The sequence below is a fragment of the Rhea americana genome, unplaced genomic scaffold, assembly GCF_003343005.1.
Source record: "Rhea americana isolate MKP2758 unplaced genomic scaffold, rheAme1 scaffold_60, whole genome shotgun sequence".
Taxonomy (NCBI): domain Eukaryota; kingdom Metazoa; phylum Chordata; class Aves; order Rheiformes; family Rheidae; genus Rhea; species Rhea americana.
Genome location: NW_028186757.1, coordinates 4,401,351 through 4,422,664, shown reverse-complemented (window position 1 = coordinate 4,422,664; position 21,314 = coordinate 4,401,351). Strand labels below are relative to the sequence as shown.

Sequence of the window (21,314 nt, the reverse complement as noted above, 5' to 3'; positions counted from 1 at the left end):
GTTGGGGGCGCTGCGTGGCCGCTGTCCCGCGGCGGCAGCAGCAGTTCCCCCCTCGTCGGGGCCGTCSCCGCGCGTTTAAACGTCCCACTGAGGCACCTGCGAGGTTTGGGCTARCTGTGTATTTTTTCTTCTAACGTGCTTTACCTGGTGTTGAACGTAACGTGGCGCTATGGAAGGGTGTCTGTTATGGAGTGACCTTTAGTAGGTGTTAAATACAGTAGTTACTTTTATATTTGTTATGCACAGAATTGCTGCTAAGAAACTGGCGTAGGTAATGCTGTTAGGTCATTACCTTGCGTTTAGAGAGCAGTACCCAGCAGTCACTGCGTAGTTACGGTGGAGGGTGTTTGTGGTGGCCCTGTTAACAGCCACCGGCAGTGAAACACATCTGCCAGAGTATGTTGGTGATTTTGCTTAGGTAGTTTTACAGAAACACTGTATTTCAAATGCAATATTCTCCCTCTCTGCCCTGGAATTAGACTAAGGGAATCCATGATGGAAGGGAAAATACTACTTAATGTGCATTACCTGACAAGCCTTTTAACTATAATTGGTTTTGATGCTATACATTACTAGTTCTCTGAGTACAGCTGACATACAACTTCAAAACGTGATTCTTTTGGTGAAGGAGAGAAATCAGCACAAGCATGTGACATACCCCCCTTTTTTAATTTGCTTATTTGAAACTTAAGTATTGATCCATTTGCTTAATGAGAATGATCAATTTGTTGTGGCAGTAATTAATGTTTCTGTAGCAAAGGCAAAGACTATCTGTATCTATTTCTAGCTTTGTTAAAGTATATTTAAGTCTTTTTTTTTTTAACTGTAGATCGTAACATTTACTTTAGACTTTAGATTTTAGCCTAAGCCGTGTGTCTGAACATGTGAGTTTACAAAACAAACTTGTATGTGCTCTCTACAGTTGTTTGGTCCTTTTTAATGATGTCTTGCAATAAATCTTTTGACTTTAAGAATGAAGTAAGAACTTAAAATATCTTTTCCCTTTGTACATGCATGCTGTAGTATGTCAKTTGTCAGAACTGGTTGGCTGGTGTACTTGTTTCTTGAGCAGTATTTGCTTGAAGGGAAAGCTCTCTATTTCTTTATGTATATATATCTATACACACACATATATAAATTACACAYGCACAACCCTAGTTGTTGAAAACTTAAAAATCTGTATATACACTTCCTTATCTTCATTTGACCTGGTAGGCTTTTAAGGCGCTGTCGTATTTGTTGTACCACTTGTGTCTCTGAAAAATAGAAAATTTTGGGAGGCAAATGATTTAATGAATCTGTTTTTTGTTTTTGTAGCATTTCTGTGTTTTCGTGCTTTAAAATTGATAAAGAGAGACTGCCTTCCATCACTGCATATTGCAGGATGTGCCTCTACTACCTCTGTGCCTCGCATAACTACACATTATACTATTCATCCTCGGGACAAAGACAAACGATGGGAAGGTAAGTGAAAATATGCATTTTATAAGCTTTTTTTTTAATTATTATGACTTAATAGTAAGAACACTGAAATGTGTTGCTGGTTTTTTTCTTTTTATAGAGACTCTGTTTTGTTAAGTATAGTACTAATGTTCCAAATAAAATTTTATGGTTGCTATCYCACAATGATTGTATTTAGTACTATGAAATTGGGTCAAGTTGAACTTCTAGTTATGTCAAGAAAATATATAAATGTTTTTTACTTGATTGACTATTGCAGCAAGATTTAATTCAATGTATTTTTTTTGATTTTTTCAGTTGCTCTCGCCATGAGAGTTTGTGACAAAATAAGAGGAATATACATCTCTGGCCATTCCAGTCTATATATCCAGCAGTTTTAATGGCTTCAATTCCAGAACGGTCGCTGATTAGTTAGGGTAAAATAAAATAACTTGTTCAGATTAAAGATTTTTTTTTCTTTTGTTTCTCTCTTCCCTAGAGTTTCAGCAAATGTCTTCAAGACAGCTAGGCAACTAAACTCTTATTTTTGACATTGATGATACTTATCTGCAATGTATAGAGATTGAGTATGTTTTTATGACATATCTTCTTACAACTTACAAAGAGTTGATTTTACATTGACAATATAAATGCTAATGACCTTCTATCCTCTTCCAAGTACCAAAATGGGCATTCTGTTGAATATTTAGCCTTCTGTTCTGCCAGGTGATGTTGCTGTGATACCCAGTAGCAGTATCACAAAGAAAGATTTGGTGAAAGAGAGGATAGGGGAAAGTTGAGGTCCATTTGATTTACCATCTTTTGTCCTATTGAAGGAGTAAACATGGAAAGATTTGCAGAGGAAGCTGATGTTGTTGTAGTCGGAGGAGGCCCTGCAGGTCTTTCTGCTGCTATTCGACTCAAACAGTTAGCCACTGAGCATGGCAAAGAAATACGTGTTTGTCTAGTGGAAAAAGCTGCTCAGATTGGTGCACATACACTTTCTGGTGCTTGTCTTGAGCCACGCTCCTTGGAAGAACTTTTTCCGGACTGGAARGAGCGGGGGGTATGTATGAATGTAAAAACATTGCAATTAATATCTAGTAGTAAACTTAATATCTTGTAGTAAACTCTGCATCAAACTCATTCTTGTATRCTTTTGCTCCATTTAAAATGTGGTGACTTGCCAAAAGACACACTCCCTATTGTCTTTCTAGGCTGTTTCCTGTAGGGCATCAATGCTAAATTTTTGTGTCTAAACGCATCTGCTGTGGCCTTTATTTTTTTTATGCGATAATCATACTGCACATGGTGCATCCTGGGATGCACTAGATTTGCTGCATTTGTGCAGTATACATCTCCTGTGCACAAGCATTAAGATAATGAATTCTTTGCAATGCCAGACTTGCTGCTTCTACACAGTAATTCTACATATGCTCAGGAAATGATGTGGAGACATAGTRATATGATGGATGCTTCTAGGAGGAAAAGTAACGGGCAGAGAGCTGTCATCTCTGTGAAAACAGCCCATCTGACCTGCAGCCAGCTCCCTGATAACACCTGGGAGCTGCAGAAGGTGGACTGTCGACTAGATATTTTGTCATACTGGGCTGAACATGACCTGCAAGTTGAGTTCCATGTGTACAAACTTGGAAGGTGTTGTACTGTTTTGTTTCCTCAGTAGCTGTATTCATTCTTGCCTGATCACTGTTACATTAGGATACTCTATCTGCTGTATTGTGAGAAGTATGTAAAGCATACCTGTCCTGTAGAAGTGCTTTATTAGGTCTTTCATGAATTGCCAGTTTGACTTTTTTTTTTTTTTTTTTCCCTCGGCAGGAAAAAATAACTCTCAGTACTGTTTTTATTTTCTTTTTGTGTAGGCGCCACTTCATACTCCTGTAACTGAAGACAAGTTTGGAATTTTAACAAAGAAATTTCGAATTCCAGTGCCAGTCCTCCCAGGTAAGGTTTGGTGAGGAACTCTCCTCATTTTCTTAGCGTATTTTTCAGCTTTTTTATAAACAAAGCAATTTTGTTTCATGATAGTACAGCAAGTGTATGCAGAATGTAATAGTTGACAGTGATAAGGTTGACGTAGATGATGACTGTAATAACACGCAACACTGCTGTGAAGGTAGCAGTTGTAGCTAAAGATGCAACATCTGATGTGTACAATTTCTCTTATTTTACTTAGTGTTCTACATCTTGTGTTTTGTCTAGGACTTCCAATGGTTAATCATGGAAATTACATAGTACGTCTGGGACACCTTGTGAGTTGGTTGGGCGAACAAGCAGAAGCTTTGGGTGTTGAGGTGTATCCAGGCTACGCAGCAGCTGAGGTAATAGCATCAGTATGTATATGAGAGTGGGTTTTTGAACCCTCCCCCTCACTTCACTCCTAATTGCTTGTACAAGACTTCTCTTARCAGAAGTGCACTAAAAAACCTGTGCTTCAGTGTCCTAATTCCCAGCCCAGATCCAGCAAAGCACAGGTAGACCACAGAATACTTGAATAATCTTGATCATTAGATGGTTGAAAGACTTGGTGCTTATAAGTTCTGCAGTTGCTTTTTTTTTTTTTTTTTTTTTTTTAATGAATGGATTAAAATGACAGATTTTTTTTCCCCTGTTTGAATACTTCCGAAGGTTCTTTTTCATGAAGATGGTAGCGTGAAAGGGATTGCAACTAATGATGTGGGCATCCAAAAGAATGGAGCACCTAAAGTAAGTAGCCATCTTTTCCGTAACTAGAGCTCTAATTATGAAATTGGTATACCTGTTCCCTGTGTCATCAATAATTTGGTTGCACCTTAAGAAAAATTAAAGAACTCAGTAGCTGTCTTAAGGATTCAAGTCTTTCATCTTTACTTTAAAATAGTTTGTCTGTATGTGGAAGTTCTGGTCTAAGAACAGCATAAGCTGCTTCCAAGATTGGTAGGAAAAGCCTTTGCAGAAAGGAGGCTTGTTTGAGAGTGACTCAAAGGAAAAATTGCAAGTGTGGTTTGGCATATATGGATTCAGGGAACAAAGCAAAGAGTTAACAGGAAGTCCTGGAGAAAAGGCGTGGAGGTGAAAGGGAGAGCTGTTGTCCAGCTGGTAACTAGCAGCATGTAAGTGTGTTTTTAGCTGATTTTACTGTGGTGTTTATAACTGTAGTCACATTTGTTGACTGTCTGCAGTGTTGGGGCAAGGTACATACTGAATCTTCATACCTTTTTGCTGGTTGGCCACATACCTTTACTTGCTGGATCCAGAACATGACTTCTTGTCCTAAGTGTTGGACTTAGTCAGACTTAGTGGAAGCATGTTGCAAGCATGTTGGTTCCCTGTGCAATGCACAGGTTGAATTCAGCGCTTCAGAATAATTCAGAAGAACCTTCACAGAAGTAGATAGCTGCAGAAATTCTGAGTACAGATTTTTGTTTTAAACTTACTATTTTTACAAAGTTTCTTATTAGTTGCATTAAGTTTTAAAAGAGTATCTACTTCCACATAAAAGTTTGAGCTGTTTTCCACCTTTAAGGCACGAGATGAGAAAGAGAGACTCATTCTTGTGGCTGCAGACACATTGGAGAAGGAACTGAAGGCATGGAAAAATAATGCCTTTGTATAATATTGTCTGTCTCCAAGAGTGACTGTGTGCATGTGGATATACCACACTTCAGCTCTATGTTTTCTCCAGTAGGAGGTGCAAGTAATACATATGTTTGCTGTAGCAGTGAAAATTTGGTTTAATTTACATTGTCAAGTCCCTGAACAATTAACTTTTAAAAACACCTGCAGAACCTAGAAAACTTTTCCTTTTTGCTAATAGAATGCATCTATTACAAATGCTTTATCTGTTCACTTCTTTAATTTGTAAATAAGTAGTCTACCACTGCTGCAAACTTCTGTTAGTATTCAAGTGTATGAGCTATCTTATTAGGTCAGCTGATACTGCCTGCAGTTCATAAGGTTCAATTAAATAAATACAGTGTATATAATCTTCAAGACAAGAATGTCTTCAGTCTGTTTATACAGAGAYGAATAAAATTGACTGTGGTTAATGAATCTCACCCTATTATTGGCATGAATCGGATAAAAATGCCAGTGATGAAAGTGTACAGTAAAAAGTTGCATGTTGATTCTCGTGTAGATGCTGGAGAAGGATGTTAACTCTGAGATGCAACTTTGTCATGCTATTGCAACGTTTCAAGCACATGAATCTGATGCTGACAAGTTATAATTTAATAATCATAAATCCATCAAGGAACTTCCCTTCAAATTGTCCAGTATATTTTTTCATCTTTAGATCAAATAATAAATCCATGTAGTTTTCTTAGTATTCCACAAAGTCAGTTCATTTTCAGATTAACAGTCAGAAATTCAAACAATATAGAAAATATCCAGCAAAATCTTGTAACTCCTGTTTAAAGGTAATTCCTGATTAAAAGGGAACGTTTTCACTTGCTAGTGCTTTTCAGAGGTTTTCAACCAGTATGTTTTGAGCACATTGCGCCTGAGAGATGATTCAAAACCAGAACAGTAAGCTTATGATGGATTTCATCCAAAGTTTGGTCATTATCTTTTTCAACATTAAACTTTTTTGCTCAAATCAAGCTTACTTTCAAATATTGTTTTTTTCTCTGCAAGATTATGTATGTTTACAATCTAAATATACCATCTTGTATCTCTACATTGCAGATTAGTCTAGCATATTATTAGGTTATATGTGTTCACAGTTGCTGGTGACATACTTGTACATGGTTCTTCTTACCATACTTTGAATCTCATTGTTGGAACTTTTGGTGAGCAGTTGTCCAGTAGTTGTAGGGATACTGATCCCTAATACTAACATAATTTTGTATGTTTTAACATGTAAGACTAAAGTAATATATGTTATAGTAACATTATTCTGAGGTAGTGCATTATTTTGTTTTGAAGTGAGAGTAAGACAGATTTTCCTGGTCTGACATTTCTCTGTAACCTCTGTCCCATGTATTTATCTGGAACAATGTTTTATTATAGTGTGACTTTAAGAGCAGAACTTAAAATGTGAAGCTATAGATTAAGATTCTTTGGTTCTGTTGGGGCTCCTTTGCACCCTCTGAACAAGCTGTTGTGGTATAAGGATCCTCTGATCCGGAAAAGATTCTTTTTCCGTAGAAGAATGATGATTAGCTGTAGTGCTGCTTACTATTTGAATCCCCTTACAAGACTTGCTGGGACTGTGTCACGGTTAAATGGGAAAGACAATTGGACTAGAGCCATAGCATGTGATAGTTTGTAGGTTCTGGGCAGTGGCACAAGGTAGTGTAAAATCACTTTATTGCCCTCCATTCTCTTGCTGGGAGTTTGGTGTGGCACAGATCTAAACTGTTGATTAAATGTTCTACTTTTACAGGCTACCTTTGAAAGAGGCTTGGAACTCCATGCTAAAGTCACAATCTTTGCTGAAGGTTGCCATGGACATCTAGCCAAACAGCTGTACAAGAAATACAATCTAAGGGAGAATTGTCAACCCCAGAGCTATGGTATTGGATTGAAAGAGGTATCCCCTGTATAATTTCAACAGTTGAAGTAGATATTGTAAAATAAGCTAGTTGTTTCCATTTATAAAATATTAGGATGATAAGTTTTGAGAGTTATGCTTTCACGTTTCAGAATCTCTGTTACTCTGGAACTGGTCAGAGAAAGCTTGTTCTTTGAATGACATGACTGTTTGTTTCAGCTGTTTTTTCTGTTACAACTAGAAGTAATTTAGCCTGTGAACTCACCCTGCTAACTGGAATCAAATTAAGTTCATTTGTGAAATCTATTGCCTGTAATTAATTTTAGTAGTTTCAGTAAATGGGCAAAGGCCATATTATTAAATGCAGGTAATATTTCTTTAAGAAATAAGGTCAGTGTAAGTACTGCATTCATTAGCAGAAGTATTTATTGAAATCACCAATAAAAAGYAAGGTCTTGTGGTTAGAAGAAAATTTTRAGTTTAATGATGGAGTCTCAGTTAGGTTTTCTGATACACAGCATTTCAAGGAGGAGAAGTAATAGCAAATACTTAAATGGTAATCCAAGAGAAGTAGTYGTAATTCATTACTTCATCTTTAGCTATATGAGTTTGTCATAGGATAATAAATTCAAAGTATTATTTTTTCAGTCTTTTTCCTTCTATAATTAAATGTTTGGTTTATGTTATTGGTAGACCCTTACTTTGACTGTAAAATAGTTTCTGGTGATCTTCATTTCAGTTGTGGACTATTGATGAAAAGAAATGGAAGCCAGGAAGAATAGAACATACTGTTGGCTGGCCTTTAGACAGACATACTTATGGAGGATCCTTTCTTTATCACTTAAATGAGAATGAACCTTTAGTTGCTCTTGGGTTCGTGGTAAGTAAAGCTTTTTTGTTTAATGTTCATTTTTACATAGTTTCTTTCCTGTTTTAATGTGAAATGAAAACATAAGAATAGAAGCAGACAAAGCTTGGTACTTAATCTTTTCTCAGTTGTACTTCTCCCCATATAAGGAAAGGTTAATTTATCGTTAATCTGTCTTTAATCCAGTAGAACAAAACAGAAGGCTTATAAATGCATTTTTAGCAAACCAAACATACTTTAACCTGCAGTCTTGATAAAGCCAAAAGCAGTTGATTAATCAAAATTACGCTTACAAAATTTATTTAAAATATTCAGAAGTTAGAAAACGTCAAAATCTGGCCACTTTGTGTAACCTTAATTCGCTTACCTCTTAATGCATCAATCTAAGATGCATGCATATCCAGTTTGTGAGAGGAGAAGAATATAAATGAAAACTCTGCAATTCCACAAGCATCATCCCTTCCATTTTTGAGCTCTTCAATCTCTTATCCTTTTTTCTCCCATTCTCCTTGCCTTCTTTAGCAGCTGTCTTTTTGAGTTGGACAAACTGCTGCTTCATTCTTACTGCCTTTTTGTCAGGAGAAGCATTGAGATCACTAGAGAGACTGTCTTCTCCAGCTGGACAGTGATGCAAGGAGCAATAGTAGGAAATGTTTTTCTGGTATCTGCTATCCTAAATGAAGCATGCACTATTTATTTTGTGTGTGCGCTTTACACACAAAAGGCTTTAACAGTCAGGAAGATGACCTGGACTTTTAGAAGTATGAGATTGAGGTGACCATTTGTTGTCTTAGATTTCAGAAAGATTCCAGATCTAAGGGTRCTAACTGTATTTTTGCCTACTTCTTGCTAAGAAATGTTGAAGAAGCTTCTGTTTGTTTTTTCCACAGATGTGCATACTTGTCCTGGGCAAATTTTCAATATTGGCACAAATAAATACAGACAGTAGACATTCAAATTCTGTTTGTTTTCAGATAAGTAGAAAGCTTTGGTTCTTAGAATGGTCATCAGCAATGTTCATATTATCTCCTGCTTGAATAGGAGAAAAACAACTGTTGTGTGCATGTACAAGTGCTTTTTGTTTTTGAACTTTACACCTTTGTCATCTCCAAACTGATTTTGCAATAGTATTATCTTACACTTATTTTGAAAATCCATGGGGAACTTATTCTAGCAAGGAAAGCAGATGGAGTTTCTGAAAGCAGTGAGCAGCTAGAGAAATCGAGGTGCTATTTGTTGCTGACTCGTGATACATATTTAATAATCTCAAAGCTTAAAGAAGCTATAAATAATTCCTTTTGACAAAAGAGAGAACTCAGCAACTAAAGTTCTTTAAAGACTGTATTAAAGATGGAAAATGCAAGGTGTATCTTTGGGCAAGTTCTCAAATGAAGTAAGATGTGAATCTTGGGCATTCAGCCAACTGGCATAGTCTTTTGCTTCCACCTCCCCATATCCATTTTCTATTTTMATCTTTGCTTTTCAGTGCTCTATAACAATGATTCTTGTAATTGGAATTGATAATTGATTCAGCTAATTAACGTGAAGAACTGTTTAAAATATGTGAGTGCAAGGACATAACTGTCTAGAAATAATTGATTACCTCTCCCCTCCTGCTTGTCTAGAGCGAACAGTTTTTGAACACAAATTTAAAACAAGTTTTCTCATTTATCCTGCCCACTAAACCATATTTAATGTAATTTCACTGTTTTATTTCAAAGGCAGATGGAAGGAGGTTGCAATGCAATTAAATGCTTACTGTGCTTCAGGTTTTAGGTAGGTCCATCAAAATTCTCAGGCTTGCTTCTACTGTAGTGTTAATAGAATGTATTTTTGGCAGTAGTTCTTTAAGTGGAAAGATCCTGAGGTTGGTTTAGCATGACGTAGATTTGAAGTGTTGATGTGGTAATACACTATTGTTTTATTTTCCAATTTTGTTGAAATTTCATACTTTATTTTCAGCAATGCTACATTTACTTTTTTATTTCCTCTTTTTTCTCTTTTTTCTTTCTTTTTTTTTTGTTGTTTTTCAAGGTTGGCTTAGATTATCAGAATCCCTATTTGAATCCATTTAGAGAGTTTCAGAGGTGGAAGCACCATCCCAGTGTACAGCCTACTTTGGAGGGTGGAAAAAGGATTGCCTATGGTGCCAGAGCTTTGAATGAAGGTGGTTTACAGGTAACCGTGACTTTTTTTTTTCTTTTTCTTTTTTTTTTCTTTTSACTTACAGTGCTCTATCACCCTGCTTGTATTGCTATGAATTCAGGTTGCGTACTGTCTGGAAATGAAGATGAATAGGGCCGGGCATTTTGCTGGACAGAAAAGTCCCTTCATCATGTTGCAGACTGACTGCTGAGACTTGCTAGACTTAGGTTCTGTCAAATTAACAATCTTCTGGCATAGTCAAATTACTTTCTAGGTTAAATAGGAAGCACGGTTTATATGTGAATCAAATGTGTTTAGCAGCAAAGAAACTAGAGGTAATTGTAGTTTGCCTGTAACCTTGGGGAAAAGATGGTAGCATCAGTCATTGGTTCTTTTGGAGGGGAGGTTTCAAATTGCTGGTGTATCCTAGCAGAGRGAATGTCTTTCCAAGGCTTGACCCCTAAGTTTCAGCATCATCACTGATTTATGTAGCTTACAGATGATAAGTCTTCACCTCTTTTAAGTTGCTGCTCCTTAGAAGATGCAATACCTTATTGATCAAGACTTAAGGTCAATTGAAAGGATTAGAATAACTTACATGAGAAATAGTCCAGAACTTATTACAGCTCCATTCTTTTCTGCTTGTTAGCCTCTCACGTGGGATTCTTAAAATACAGGGCGTTGCTATGTGTCCTGGATCTCCACATCCATCTTTTACATGCTTTTTTCAGTTTAGAACTTAGACTTGYCTGAGTATTCCTGACCCACCACCCATCTATGGAACCATCACYGTCAGAAAGTGTTCTCTGAGTTCAGTCTTTCCTCTTTGAATCCCTTTGTTAGCATAAATGTGGCTTCAGCCAGCTTTTCCAATGCAAGTAGAATTTCAGTCATTTCAGACTGTTGTTGTCTTMTGGTGTTCAGGGTTGGATACAAGTGTGAATGCCTAGGATTGAGTTATGTGGGGTCACAAARTAACTTCTCAATTACACATGTAGTATGCAGTCAGTTAGTCCACTAGTCGATTACTTCATCTAATCTCATGTAAAAATATTTATATATTTAGTTCATGATAGCCACTGTGTTACAGGGTTTTTAAGAAACCACTATTGGTCCGTTAYTAACGTACATAATTTAGAAAGTATGGTTTAATCTAGACGTTTACATAAGAGTGGCTGCTCCTTTTGACCAGTGCCTCYGCTGTACTAGTAACTCTATCACAGATAGCTGTTACTGAATTTATGTCTTGGATGAATTATCCATACTTCAATTACATACTGCTTACGTTGCTCCAAACACAAGTGAAAGAACATATTTTTTTTTTTTGGGGGGGGGGTGTTTGTTTTTTAAGTCACTTACAGCAATTATTTGTGTTGAGTTCTACAAACAGTAGAACCACCCTTCTTGCATATGTATGTTCCTTACTGTTTGGGCTTTTTCCTTTGCTGGATTTAAACAATGTTATTTTGCACTGTTCCTACTACAAAGTGCATTTTTTTGTTTCTTTTTACTTTCTATATGTTAGAATCATTAAGAATTGATCACAAAGTTACACTATTAAATAGCTTTTTTTATACACACTTTCAGAAAAAGCCTTATTGATGAATCACTCAGGCTTCTATTTTTTATTTTTTTTTAAGAGTAGCTCTTTTGCATATATTGCTTTGATAACTGTAGAAGTCTATCTTACTTGTATCACTGGCGTACAGGAATATTTTTCTTGTAAGTGGTTCTGGGTCTCTAATTGTTTTTTTTTTAATTTTGATGACGGTATTGCTTCAGACAGATCTATATAATTACCATTGATCTAAGCTTTTATTATTAGTCTGCTGTAGATAACCTGATGACCATGCTCTTTAACACAGCGATACTAACTGTAGTGTGAGAATGTTCTTGGATACTTCCCTGGTTTTGTACCTTTTGGATGTGTGGAGAGAGGGGACAGAGTTTCATGGACTACATCTACGTTGCTATTATTTCTTATTTTTATTAAGTTTACAAAATCAAGCACTTAGATCTTTAGAAATTTCCATGCAACCTCTGTTTGGTCTCTGTTTTGTCAAATTGCTTGAAAAGACTTAGTTTGTGGGGGGGAAAAAAGAGTTTTGCTGCTGTTAAGGAATGTATTGTTATGAATATCAAAGAAGGAAATGGAGGAAATTTATCATGCTGATGGCTAACACAAGTGTCAGAATGTTTGACTTGCTTAACAAACTCTCCATACTGAGCTGAGCTAAGGGAAGGAGATTGTTGGGTTCAGTGTGTGCAGCTGGAAGGCAGAGGGCACTCGTCTTCCCTCCTCCAAAGCAGCCTTGTTTGTGTCTCCTCTGCCGAGAAGGTGGCTTCTCCTAGTGCTCAAGGCAAAAAGGATTCCTGTATGTCACCTGTATCTCAGGGGTAGGAAAGGCTTGGGCCACACTGGCATGATGTGTCCCTTCAGCTCTACAAACTGCCAGTGGAGTTCCATGCTGCTAATAATGAGAATTATTAATAAAATGTTTGTACAGTCCATATAACCTTTTCTGTACATGACTTGTCTTTAATTTCACTCATACTTTGTCAGTATATTAGTCATTATAGTCYTTTTGATTGAAACAACTAATGCAGAAAGAGAGTATTTGAGATTACCACCCCTTTATGTAGTTCAAAGAGCCAGTCAAGATGGCTCGAGGTAAGAACATGACACTTTTATGCTTGTCAGTGCTGTGCCACTGTATCCTAATAGATATAACAGAATGACAGTTTTCAGTTAAYTGTTTTCAGCCAAAAGTCTTGTGGGAAGAGAAGACATCCTACCTGTTTATTTAATCTCTTTGAACTACTGTTACGTAACTTAATTTCTGACTTCTGGTCAATGAAAAATAAATTAAAAGCTGCAGTTGCATTTTCAGCCTAACTTTTACTATGAACAAAATYACTAAGTCTGTGTGCCTTGAGCAAATTTTCTAAAATACAGGGAAAACAGTGGGTATAGTGTGACTTACTAACTACTATATGAATATTCAGAAGTAGCCCTGTGTGCACAGTTGCAAGTCGACTTGCCAACTGAACAAGCAGACGAAAGTAAACATTTGTTTCAGATTAACTTGAGCCCCTGGGATAAAGTTTTTGACATTTTTGATAAAATAAAACTACTTGTTTAGGGTCAAATTATTTAGGCTATTCAAAAATGAATCACTTTAGCCTGTTTGCAGGCAGCTTTAATAAAAACAAGATGCTGGATCCACATTTACTGCTCAGTATGAAAGACTTCCTCTGGAGGGCTAGGTTCATATCTTCTCTTCAGCGATTCCAGACCTAGGATTCAATCAGAGCTTTCCATTCACGGTGCCTTTAGGTGTACAGAGGTGGGGTTTTCTTGCACTCTCCCACTGAAGCTGCTGCTTGTTTATAGAATTGTAATCTCACTGGATGAGGATGAGAATAACTATCTTGATAGTTAAGGTATTCTTTAGTTAACACAAGAGTATAATATATTATACTCACATAATGTACATGACATCTGTGAATTCCCTTAGGTTTGTGTATTGGGAAACTTACTCCTCCCATACAGACTACTGAGAGGTGACAGTATTCAGTGACATAATGCTTTCTCCCAGAATGGGAGTGAGAGAATGATTTATCACCAAAAATATATTTCTTATGTCTTGGCTGCTGAGCAACTTCTAAAAAAAGTGACTCTTTTTTTTTTTGGGGGGGGGGGGAGTGTATGTGCCCAAATTCTCATTTGCTTACTGTACCAAGATTACATGATTAAGTAAAGCAGTTTGGTGTATTTTTAGATAGTGCACATGCAAGTGTAAAACTATTAATGGCGCTCAAGTTTCATGCCAGTTTGATTTRCAGAGTGAATTTGCTCTTCAAAAATGAAAAACCTTCCTTTCTGCTTCCTTCTCAGTCTATACCCAAACTCACCTTCCCAGGTGGATTATTAATTGGTTGCAGTCCTGGATTCATGAATGTTCCTAAGATCAAAGGGACACATACTGCAATGAAAAGTGGCATTCTGGCTTCAGAAGCCATCTTCAGACAATTAATCGACGAAAATCTCCAATCAAAGACAATAGGTAAGGTCACTGTRCTTTTACTTGTAAAGTAACATGAAATGTAAACAAAACAGTGAGGAGGAAACTTGAAAAATCTCACAATTTTGTTAATTGTAGTAGTAAGATGCTTTTTTTTCCCCTTCGGTCTTCTTCCATCTTTTAATTTTACAGAGCCTTCTCTGTGTAAGACTATTGTATATTTCCTACTATCTGTAGAATCTAGTATGTAGAATACATTCTAGTAATTRCCTGATCCTGACTGCATTGTAGTGATTATTTAAGCCTTTCTTGTTCCCTTAAATCTGTTAACAAAAGCTGAACAGAGGTGACCCAATCAGAATTTCCATCATTCTGGGGACGGACACTACAGCCAGGTGCCACATGATTATTATTTTAGAAATCTCATCTCTGCACTGTTGGATTCAACCCCACAGTGAGCTCTTGTTCAGTTAAAACACACAATGCACTGAGGTATGCTAAACAATTAAAACTTCTAGTCTAGTACAGCCAGGCAAAATGCTTATGGCCCACCTAAAATAATAAACAGTCTTACCAGCTTAGYGTTCCATTGTTTGTTTGTTTATGGACAGATTTAATAAACTGTTACTGGTTTTGTCAAGACAGTAAACTACCAAAGCAGAGTTTCTCCTCTGTGCCTAGATAATGAGGTTTTTCAGATCCTTAAGTGAAGTAGAAAATACAGACTGAAGCATGTTTTCAGGTATAGACAAGCCCCTGTAACTTTTTAAACTTTTTTTTTTTTTTGTTAGAACAAATTTTAGTAATGATGAAGGGGGAGGTTCTCAGAAAACTTTAATTTGAAGGCACTATTTTTTTAAGATATTGCTTGGGTTTATTTACACTGTAATAGAACTGTGCACTGATTCATCTGTCAAGCATACAGTGTTTGTAGCATGCATAAAGAATATRATCAAAGAATGTAAACAAATCAGAATTTTGTAGCCAGACATCTCTCTTATTTTAACTTGCTGATTAGAATTGGAGAAAAAACATTCTCCAGCACTGAAGTCCTCCCTTTGGCCATGATGATCAGTACTAAAATCAGAATGATGATTGCATAGATTGTAAAGCAAATTTTTTGAACATTTTAACTTTAGAACACTGGGTCTTGGATCACAGGTGGACTGTTCTGGTCAGTTCTTAGATTCTACTAGGGAGTAGTGGTTTTCCCATATAGGTGCCCCTATTACCACCTTGTCTGCTTTATCTTTTTGCTAAATTTTGAGGCAATTTAATGCCTCTTGTGGCTTATGTACTACAGGCTACAAGGCAGTAGATATCTGTTGATAACTGCCAGTGAGAACAGATCTTTTAAAGAGGTTCAAATAAGTAGTCTTAAGTATATACCCAGCTTACCACTTTGAATTATTCTGTTGCCTTCATTGCTAACAATTCTTTATTCAGCAGGTTTTTTTTGTATTTGAAGGATAGCCTTTCTGTACTGTAAGTACCTAAAAGTAATGTATTGCATTAGGACTTGATGTGCAAGAATATGAAGAGAACCTGAAAAAGTCCTGGGTTTGGAAAGAGCTGTATTCGGTTAGAAACATCCGACCATCCTGCCACAGTGTACTCGGTTTGTATGGAGGAATGATCTACACAGGTATCTTTTATTGGATACTGAGAGGAATGGAACCATGGACTTTAAAACATCCAGGTAATTTTATTATCTCTTGAAAGATACCAAATATATATGTCAGTCTCTTCTAGTTGAAGCTAGAGCAGATCTGGACAGTATTCAAGCAGGSAGGTCTCAAAATGTAGTAAAGAAATCAGCAATAAAGCAGCAAAGCAGACCTGGTCTCTAGTTAGCATAGTTTTGTCTCATGAAAAAGACAACCTGCTTTTATAAGTAACTTCTTCATACTGATGACAACAGTAAGGGAAGTCAAAATAGCTTAGTTCAATTGTAGTTGAATACTGCAAATTACTTTAATTTTACACTGAAATTTATTTATTAAAAATGTATTTAGGACCAGATTTTGCTCGACTCAAGCCAGCCAAAGACTGTACACCTATTGAATATCCAAAACCTGATGGAAAAATCAGTTTTGATCTCCTATCATCTGTGGCTTTAAGTGGTACAAATCACGAACATGACCAGCCTGCTCATTTAACTCTAAAAGACGACAGCATCCCTGTGAACAAAAATTTGGCTATATTCGATGGACCAGAACAAAGATTTTGTCCAGCAGGTAGGTAATAAAAGTGAAGTGTGTCTCAGATAATTTTGCAAGATGAAAGGCAAAGTATTTCAGGGATGCTTCACTTTGCCTAATACATGCTTCAAGCATTCTCTCTCAGTCCTGTTCCTAGAGGAGAGCTCCAGTGGAGGTCTTAAAAATGTATTAAACTTCTTTCATTACACTTGCTGATAAGGAATAGTAGAGCTGTACAAGGTGAAACTGTTTAGTGAAGTGATATCACTCTTTTCCTCTTCTCAGGAGTTTATGAATATATTCCTCTGGAAACAGGAGAAGGATCAAGACTGCAGATAAATGCTCAGAACTGTGTCCACTGCAAAACATGTGATATTAAAGACCCAAGTCAGAACATTAACTGGGTAGTCCCTGAAGGTGGAGGAGGACCAGCTTATAATGGCATGTAGATGAGCTGAAAGCTATTCAGTGACTTCTGACTTCCAACAAATAAGTTGGAGTGTTTTATGCTGCAGTGTAATTAAAAGTATAGCACTGACTTGAATGTTAAACAGTTTGAGACTAGCGTGCTATTCTGAATTTTAGGTATGATCATTATGTTAAAGGGAAAGTCAGTGCATTCAGGTTAAACTCTAGCCTTAAGAACTTCTTCGTAGAATGGAGTGGCAGGCAGAAGAAAGTTCTTCAGAGGACTGACAAATGACTTTGGATCTTCCATTTATTGCTGAAGTTCAGTAATAACAGCAGCCATATCCAGAATCATGGGTGTGGTAGAAGAATTTAGTACYTACCCTTAAAAAAAATAAAAGGTATGTTTTCTCCCTCTATTTGAAATTACTTACTATAGTGATATCCTAACTTGCAGTACAGAAAATAAATCAGTCTAAAGAAGTGTCACTGATAAAGTGCTACACACCAAATATTTTTATTTCATTTTTTTTTTCTTGCAAATACAAGGGGACCTGTTTGCAATACAACTTGTAAAGTTGTAAAGTGTTTAAAAAGATACGTAGTATTTACACCCTAATTTTGTGTACCAGCATTTTTGTTCCTTCCAGGAAAGAAATCAATTTCTAATAGGAACTGCCTAACTTGTTCTGATGCTAGAAACAAACTTGTTAGGAAGCTTTAATTATTAATCAGTGGTTTTTGCAGATTACATCTTAACAGCATACCCAAATCACAAAACCTGTTACCAAAGCTAAAAAGAAAAGAAAAAAACAACTTAATCTTTGAAGTTTATTATTAGACTTAAGTTGTAAACACTGAAAATGCAGTACAGGGCAAATGAGAGAAGAAACACTTGCATACAGCTCCATTTATTCTTTTGCAGAGTTAGTGCAGAGGTTTAAAACTTTAGGGGAAAAAAATTAAGCAAACATTTTAGCATAAGCTGCCTTCTCTTTCTCCTTTTGGGCTTTTATCTTCTGTTTGATTCTGAGTGTTTCCGTTTGGATAGCTGCTTAAAAATAAAACCGACAGCTGCTTAAAAATAAAACCCATGATCCAGTTATAGTAACCRCTTTATACTAGGTGTCCTACTACACCAAGCCTAGATGAGACTGCTGCAATTACCCATATTTATTTTAAATGCAAGAACTGCATTTAATTTTCTATCAAGTCAGGTATTAACTGCAAAAAGACTCTTGTCTCTTAGTTTGTTTCATGGACTGGTACATCAGGCAAAGGAGGATATAGGAAGAATAGAATTGGTTTTAACACAGAGCTTATGATGTAAAAATTTTATCCAATTAGGTATTAAACCAGAAAATTACACTTTGAGATGGGGAGAACTTCCTCTGTATGCTGTTGACCTACATAAGCAGAAGGTGACCTTGTAACCCAGGACACCAGAGGCATCAATGCTGTATGAAAACAGTTTTTCCACCTCAGTGGGCTCTGCTCAACAGATCAGCATTTAAGTTTCAGCAATTAGTAGAAGCCAGGATCTTAGGTATCACCCTGGTATGGTGTCCCATTTTAATCTGCTACATTTAAAATAAATAAAATATATAAAGAAACAKTTTACCTTTGTCTTCAGGGGCGATTTCATGAGCCTTTTTAAGATCAGCCTAAAGACAGAAGTATAAATGAATGTCTTGATTAAATGTTYAAATATTAAAAAAATTAAATATTGTGATCATTACCAATGCCTGATCAAGATCCTTTATTCCGTGCCATCCTTGAGCCCGTCTGTAGAGAGCTTTAGTATTTGCTGGATCTATTTTAAGAGCCTGTAAGATTAATAAAATAGTCACATTAACATTTAGCATATTTCACAACCTCCCACCACTGCAAATGGCACAGTTTACACCAGCAGACAATCTTCCCATTTTGTTTGAGAGTAAACTGTCAAAACATTAACAGTGTAAATAGGAACACTACATTATAGCATACAGTACAGCTATCTAGTTGGTTTTAATATTGCAGCAGGGGAGTTGGTCTTTTATGAAGGAGCAACATACAAGTTCCATTTTATCTTACAGTATCTATACAGTTTTCAAGGCAAAAGTAACTGCAGTTCAGGTTATCCTAACCTAAGTCTATACTACATCTCCTTCCTTCACTCCAAAGAACTCTATTAAGGGGATCATAACAAAAACACATTTTTTTTTCTGCAAAGCTTGTTTCATTGTTGGAACAAAAGATGTATACAAGCAATCCAGCTTATGAGATTCAGGAACCTTTAAGAAGTTTCAGTCATTACCCCTTTATTGAGCTGAATAGTTTTGCTACTATATATATATATATATGTATATATATATATATATATATTCCAGAACAGTGATCAGCTTTAATATGACAACATCAAAATAGAAAATACAGTGGCTGGGCAAACAGTCTGTGCAACTATTCTGAGTAGTATTTTTTTTTTTTTCAGTAAGTTCCACAGTTAATTTGGATAGCTCCATTCTTTCCACTCAGAGCTTTTYTTTTCTGGTCTTTGCAGATTGCATTTTTATTATTATTGCTAAGACACTTTTGCATTTTATTTTTTTTCAGTGATTGAAGAAATCTCTTTGCAGGGGTGTCTGGCTTTACTAATAAAGTTTATCAATTCTAATTCTTTAGACACTAAAAGCTACATCCAGAATTCTTTAAGTCACTTCACTATTGTCTGTTTATACAAAAAGTATTACTCTGGGAGCTTATCCTGATCTACTTGTCTGCTGTAAATCCTAGAACCCGTTCTGGGTCAGCACAGAATTAAGTGTCTTTATTATGTACACATAAGGGCAGTCATTGTTTTTTGATGGCCAGATATGCTTATACCTATCTTAAAGGAAGGTTTGTTTGAACAAGTTCAACTCTTTGTAATTCCTCGTTTACACCAAACAACCCATGTATTGCAGACTGTTAATTTAAAAAGCTTTTGGCCCTAGGGAATCATAACTGAAAGTGTATGGTTGCTCATTAACAATTACCTTGAACTGTACCAATTAGTTCTTAGCAAACTGCTGTTCTGATTAAAACATTGATATGCTCTGTAAAACTTCTTAAAARAACTAAGCTAAATACATTACACAAGTCTATTATAGCTGTGCATTTATCTAACAATTCTATCATCCTAAGAAGGGAGAAAAGGTTGGGGAGTTTTCCATATCTGCAAGTACTATGATGCTATTAATTTTTATCTGTAATAATTAAATGCTGTCTCAATTATCATTTTCTAGAGCACTGATGCCAGGTTACATATTCAGGTTTGTTTTTTTTTTTTTTCCTCTTTTCCATCCCCTAATTTGACCATTCTGAATACGAGCTTATGGCTGTTCTCCACRTATGTAACATCAGCAGGCTGGAGAGCAACCTAGCTGAGATCCCARAGTCCTAGGAGATGTTCAGGATCATCCGCTATTAGACATAAACGTTCTATACTCTATTTCCTTCAAGATTTTAATGTTTTATTGAATTAATTCATGCTTTCTCAGATGTGATCATTTTTGTCAGTAGGTCTATGTCACTTCCTTTTTTTTTTGCCTTTGTTTTTTTTAAATACTTTTGTATTTATCATTTGTTTTTAARCCCCCCCCCCCCAATTAACTGATTTCATTTCAATACTAAGCCTACATGAAAGGACTTTAATTAGAAAAGTAACTTCAAATCTAAAAATAAGTAAAACATTTTGCTCATAGTAGTTTTGCAGGAAAAGTATTCTTCTTTCATTGTTAYCAGTTTTAACTACTTGTGTTATAAAAACTAGCTCTGCTCTCAGGAAACAAAACTAATATTCACAGTTTGCATTTTAGTCTGGCAGTAAGCAASAGCCTTATTTTGTTTGTTAGTAAGTCATTTCAATTTCAAAGCCTTTTCAAAAAGCCAAATACTGGAAAGTTGTTATTAACTTTAAAGCCAGCCTTCTACTTTATTTACCTTCAAATCATGAGCTTSTCAGAAGACTCTGTATTAAAGAGATTTTAGTTGCCATTATCTGTGTAAACCAATTATTAAGGAAAATATTAAACACTAAATTACCTCTGAACARTTTTCAATAGCTCCTTGCCAGTCCGACAATTTTAGTTTACAAGCACCAATGTTTAAAACACAAGTCAAAGCAACAGTCTTTAACTTTGGTTTGTCTGCCTCCTCTGTCACTGCTTCAGAAGCTTCTACATACCTGCAGGGGGAGAAAAAAAAAAGTTTACAAAGAACATGCATTAGGGTGGCCAGCTTAACTTCCATTTTGTTCTGCCCTTAGCTGTCTTTCCAAAACTACATGCAAATAGGCTTCTCCAAATTAGTATTTTTAACTGTTTCAATTCCACTGTTAAATATACCACACCTACTGATAAAAGGTGAGCTCACAGATAAATGTTTCCCTATAACACAAAGAAAAAAATATTCCCGTTCTTTGACTGTATTAAGATTTTCTTTTCTTTGACAAATGCACTATGTTAGATGGCGTGAAACCAGCAGAATTTATTTCCGTAACCACTGAAATAGGGTGTGGGGCAAATATGCAGTTCTCCTAGCAAACCACCTAGGAATATAAGATATGGGCGGTACTGCTGTTTTTATCCGTTCTGGTGAAGTACCGGCTAAAGTACTCCATCCTACTTCAAGTACCAGACACAACAACCAGGGTATGCCCATAGATGAAAGAAAAGATGACCTATAAATAAGGTCTAAAAGCATCAGATCTA

General features: G+C 36.1%; 2 protein-coding genes across 2 annotated transcripts in view; one reads left to right on the top strand and one right to left on the bottom strand.

The window, feature by feature from the left end:
- ETFDH (electron transfer flavoprotein dehydrogenase) overlaps window positions 1–19,666 on the top strand; it is a 20,344-nt gene extending 678 nt beyond the window's left edge. Inside the window, exons 2-14 of the mRNA XM_085319884.1 lie at window positions 39–103; window positions 1,318–1,464; window positions 2,277–2,506; window positions 3,324–3,405; window positions 3,664–3,782; window positions 4,090–4,167; window positions 6,827–6,973; window positions 7,674–7,814; window positions 9,837–9,980; window positions 13,846–14,014; window positions 15,489–15,671; window positions 15,988–16,209; window positions 16,459–19,666. Of these exons, the coding sequence (XP_085176010.1) occupies window positions 39–103; window positions 1,318–1,464; window positions 2,277–2,506; window positions 3,324–3,405; window positions 3,664–3,782; window positions 4,090–4,167; window positions 6,827–6,973; window positions 7,674–7,814; window positions 9,837–9,980; window positions 13,846–14,014; window positions 15,489–15,671; window positions 15,988–16,209; window positions 16,459–16,622 (1,891 nt within the window). The 3' untranslated portion in view covers window positions 16,623–19,666. The remainder of the gene's footprint in view (window positions 1–38; window positions 104–1,317; window positions 1,465–2,276; window positions 2,507–3,323; window positions 3,406–3,663; window positions 3,783–4,089; window positions 4,168–6,826; window positions 6,974–7,673; window positions 7,815–9,836; window positions 9,981–13,845; window positions 14,015–15,488; window positions 15,672–15,987; window positions 16,210–16,458) is intronic.
- Window positions 17,399–21,314, bottom strand: part of PPID (peptidylprolyl isomerase D) — a gene marked incomplete at its 5' end in the record, with an annotated part of 13,745 nt that continues 9,829 nt past the window's right edge. The window contains 4 exons of the mRNA XM_085319883.1: window positions 17,399–17,632; window positions 18,203–18,245; window positions 18,321–18,407; window positions 20,647–20,788. Coding sequence (XP_085176009.1) covers window positions 17,544–17,632; window positions 18,203–18,245; window positions 18,321–18,407; window positions 20,647–20,788 — 361 coding nt within the window. The remainder of the gene's footprint in view (window positions 17,633–18,202; window positions 18,246–18,320; window positions 18,408–20,646; window positions 20,789–21,314) is intronic.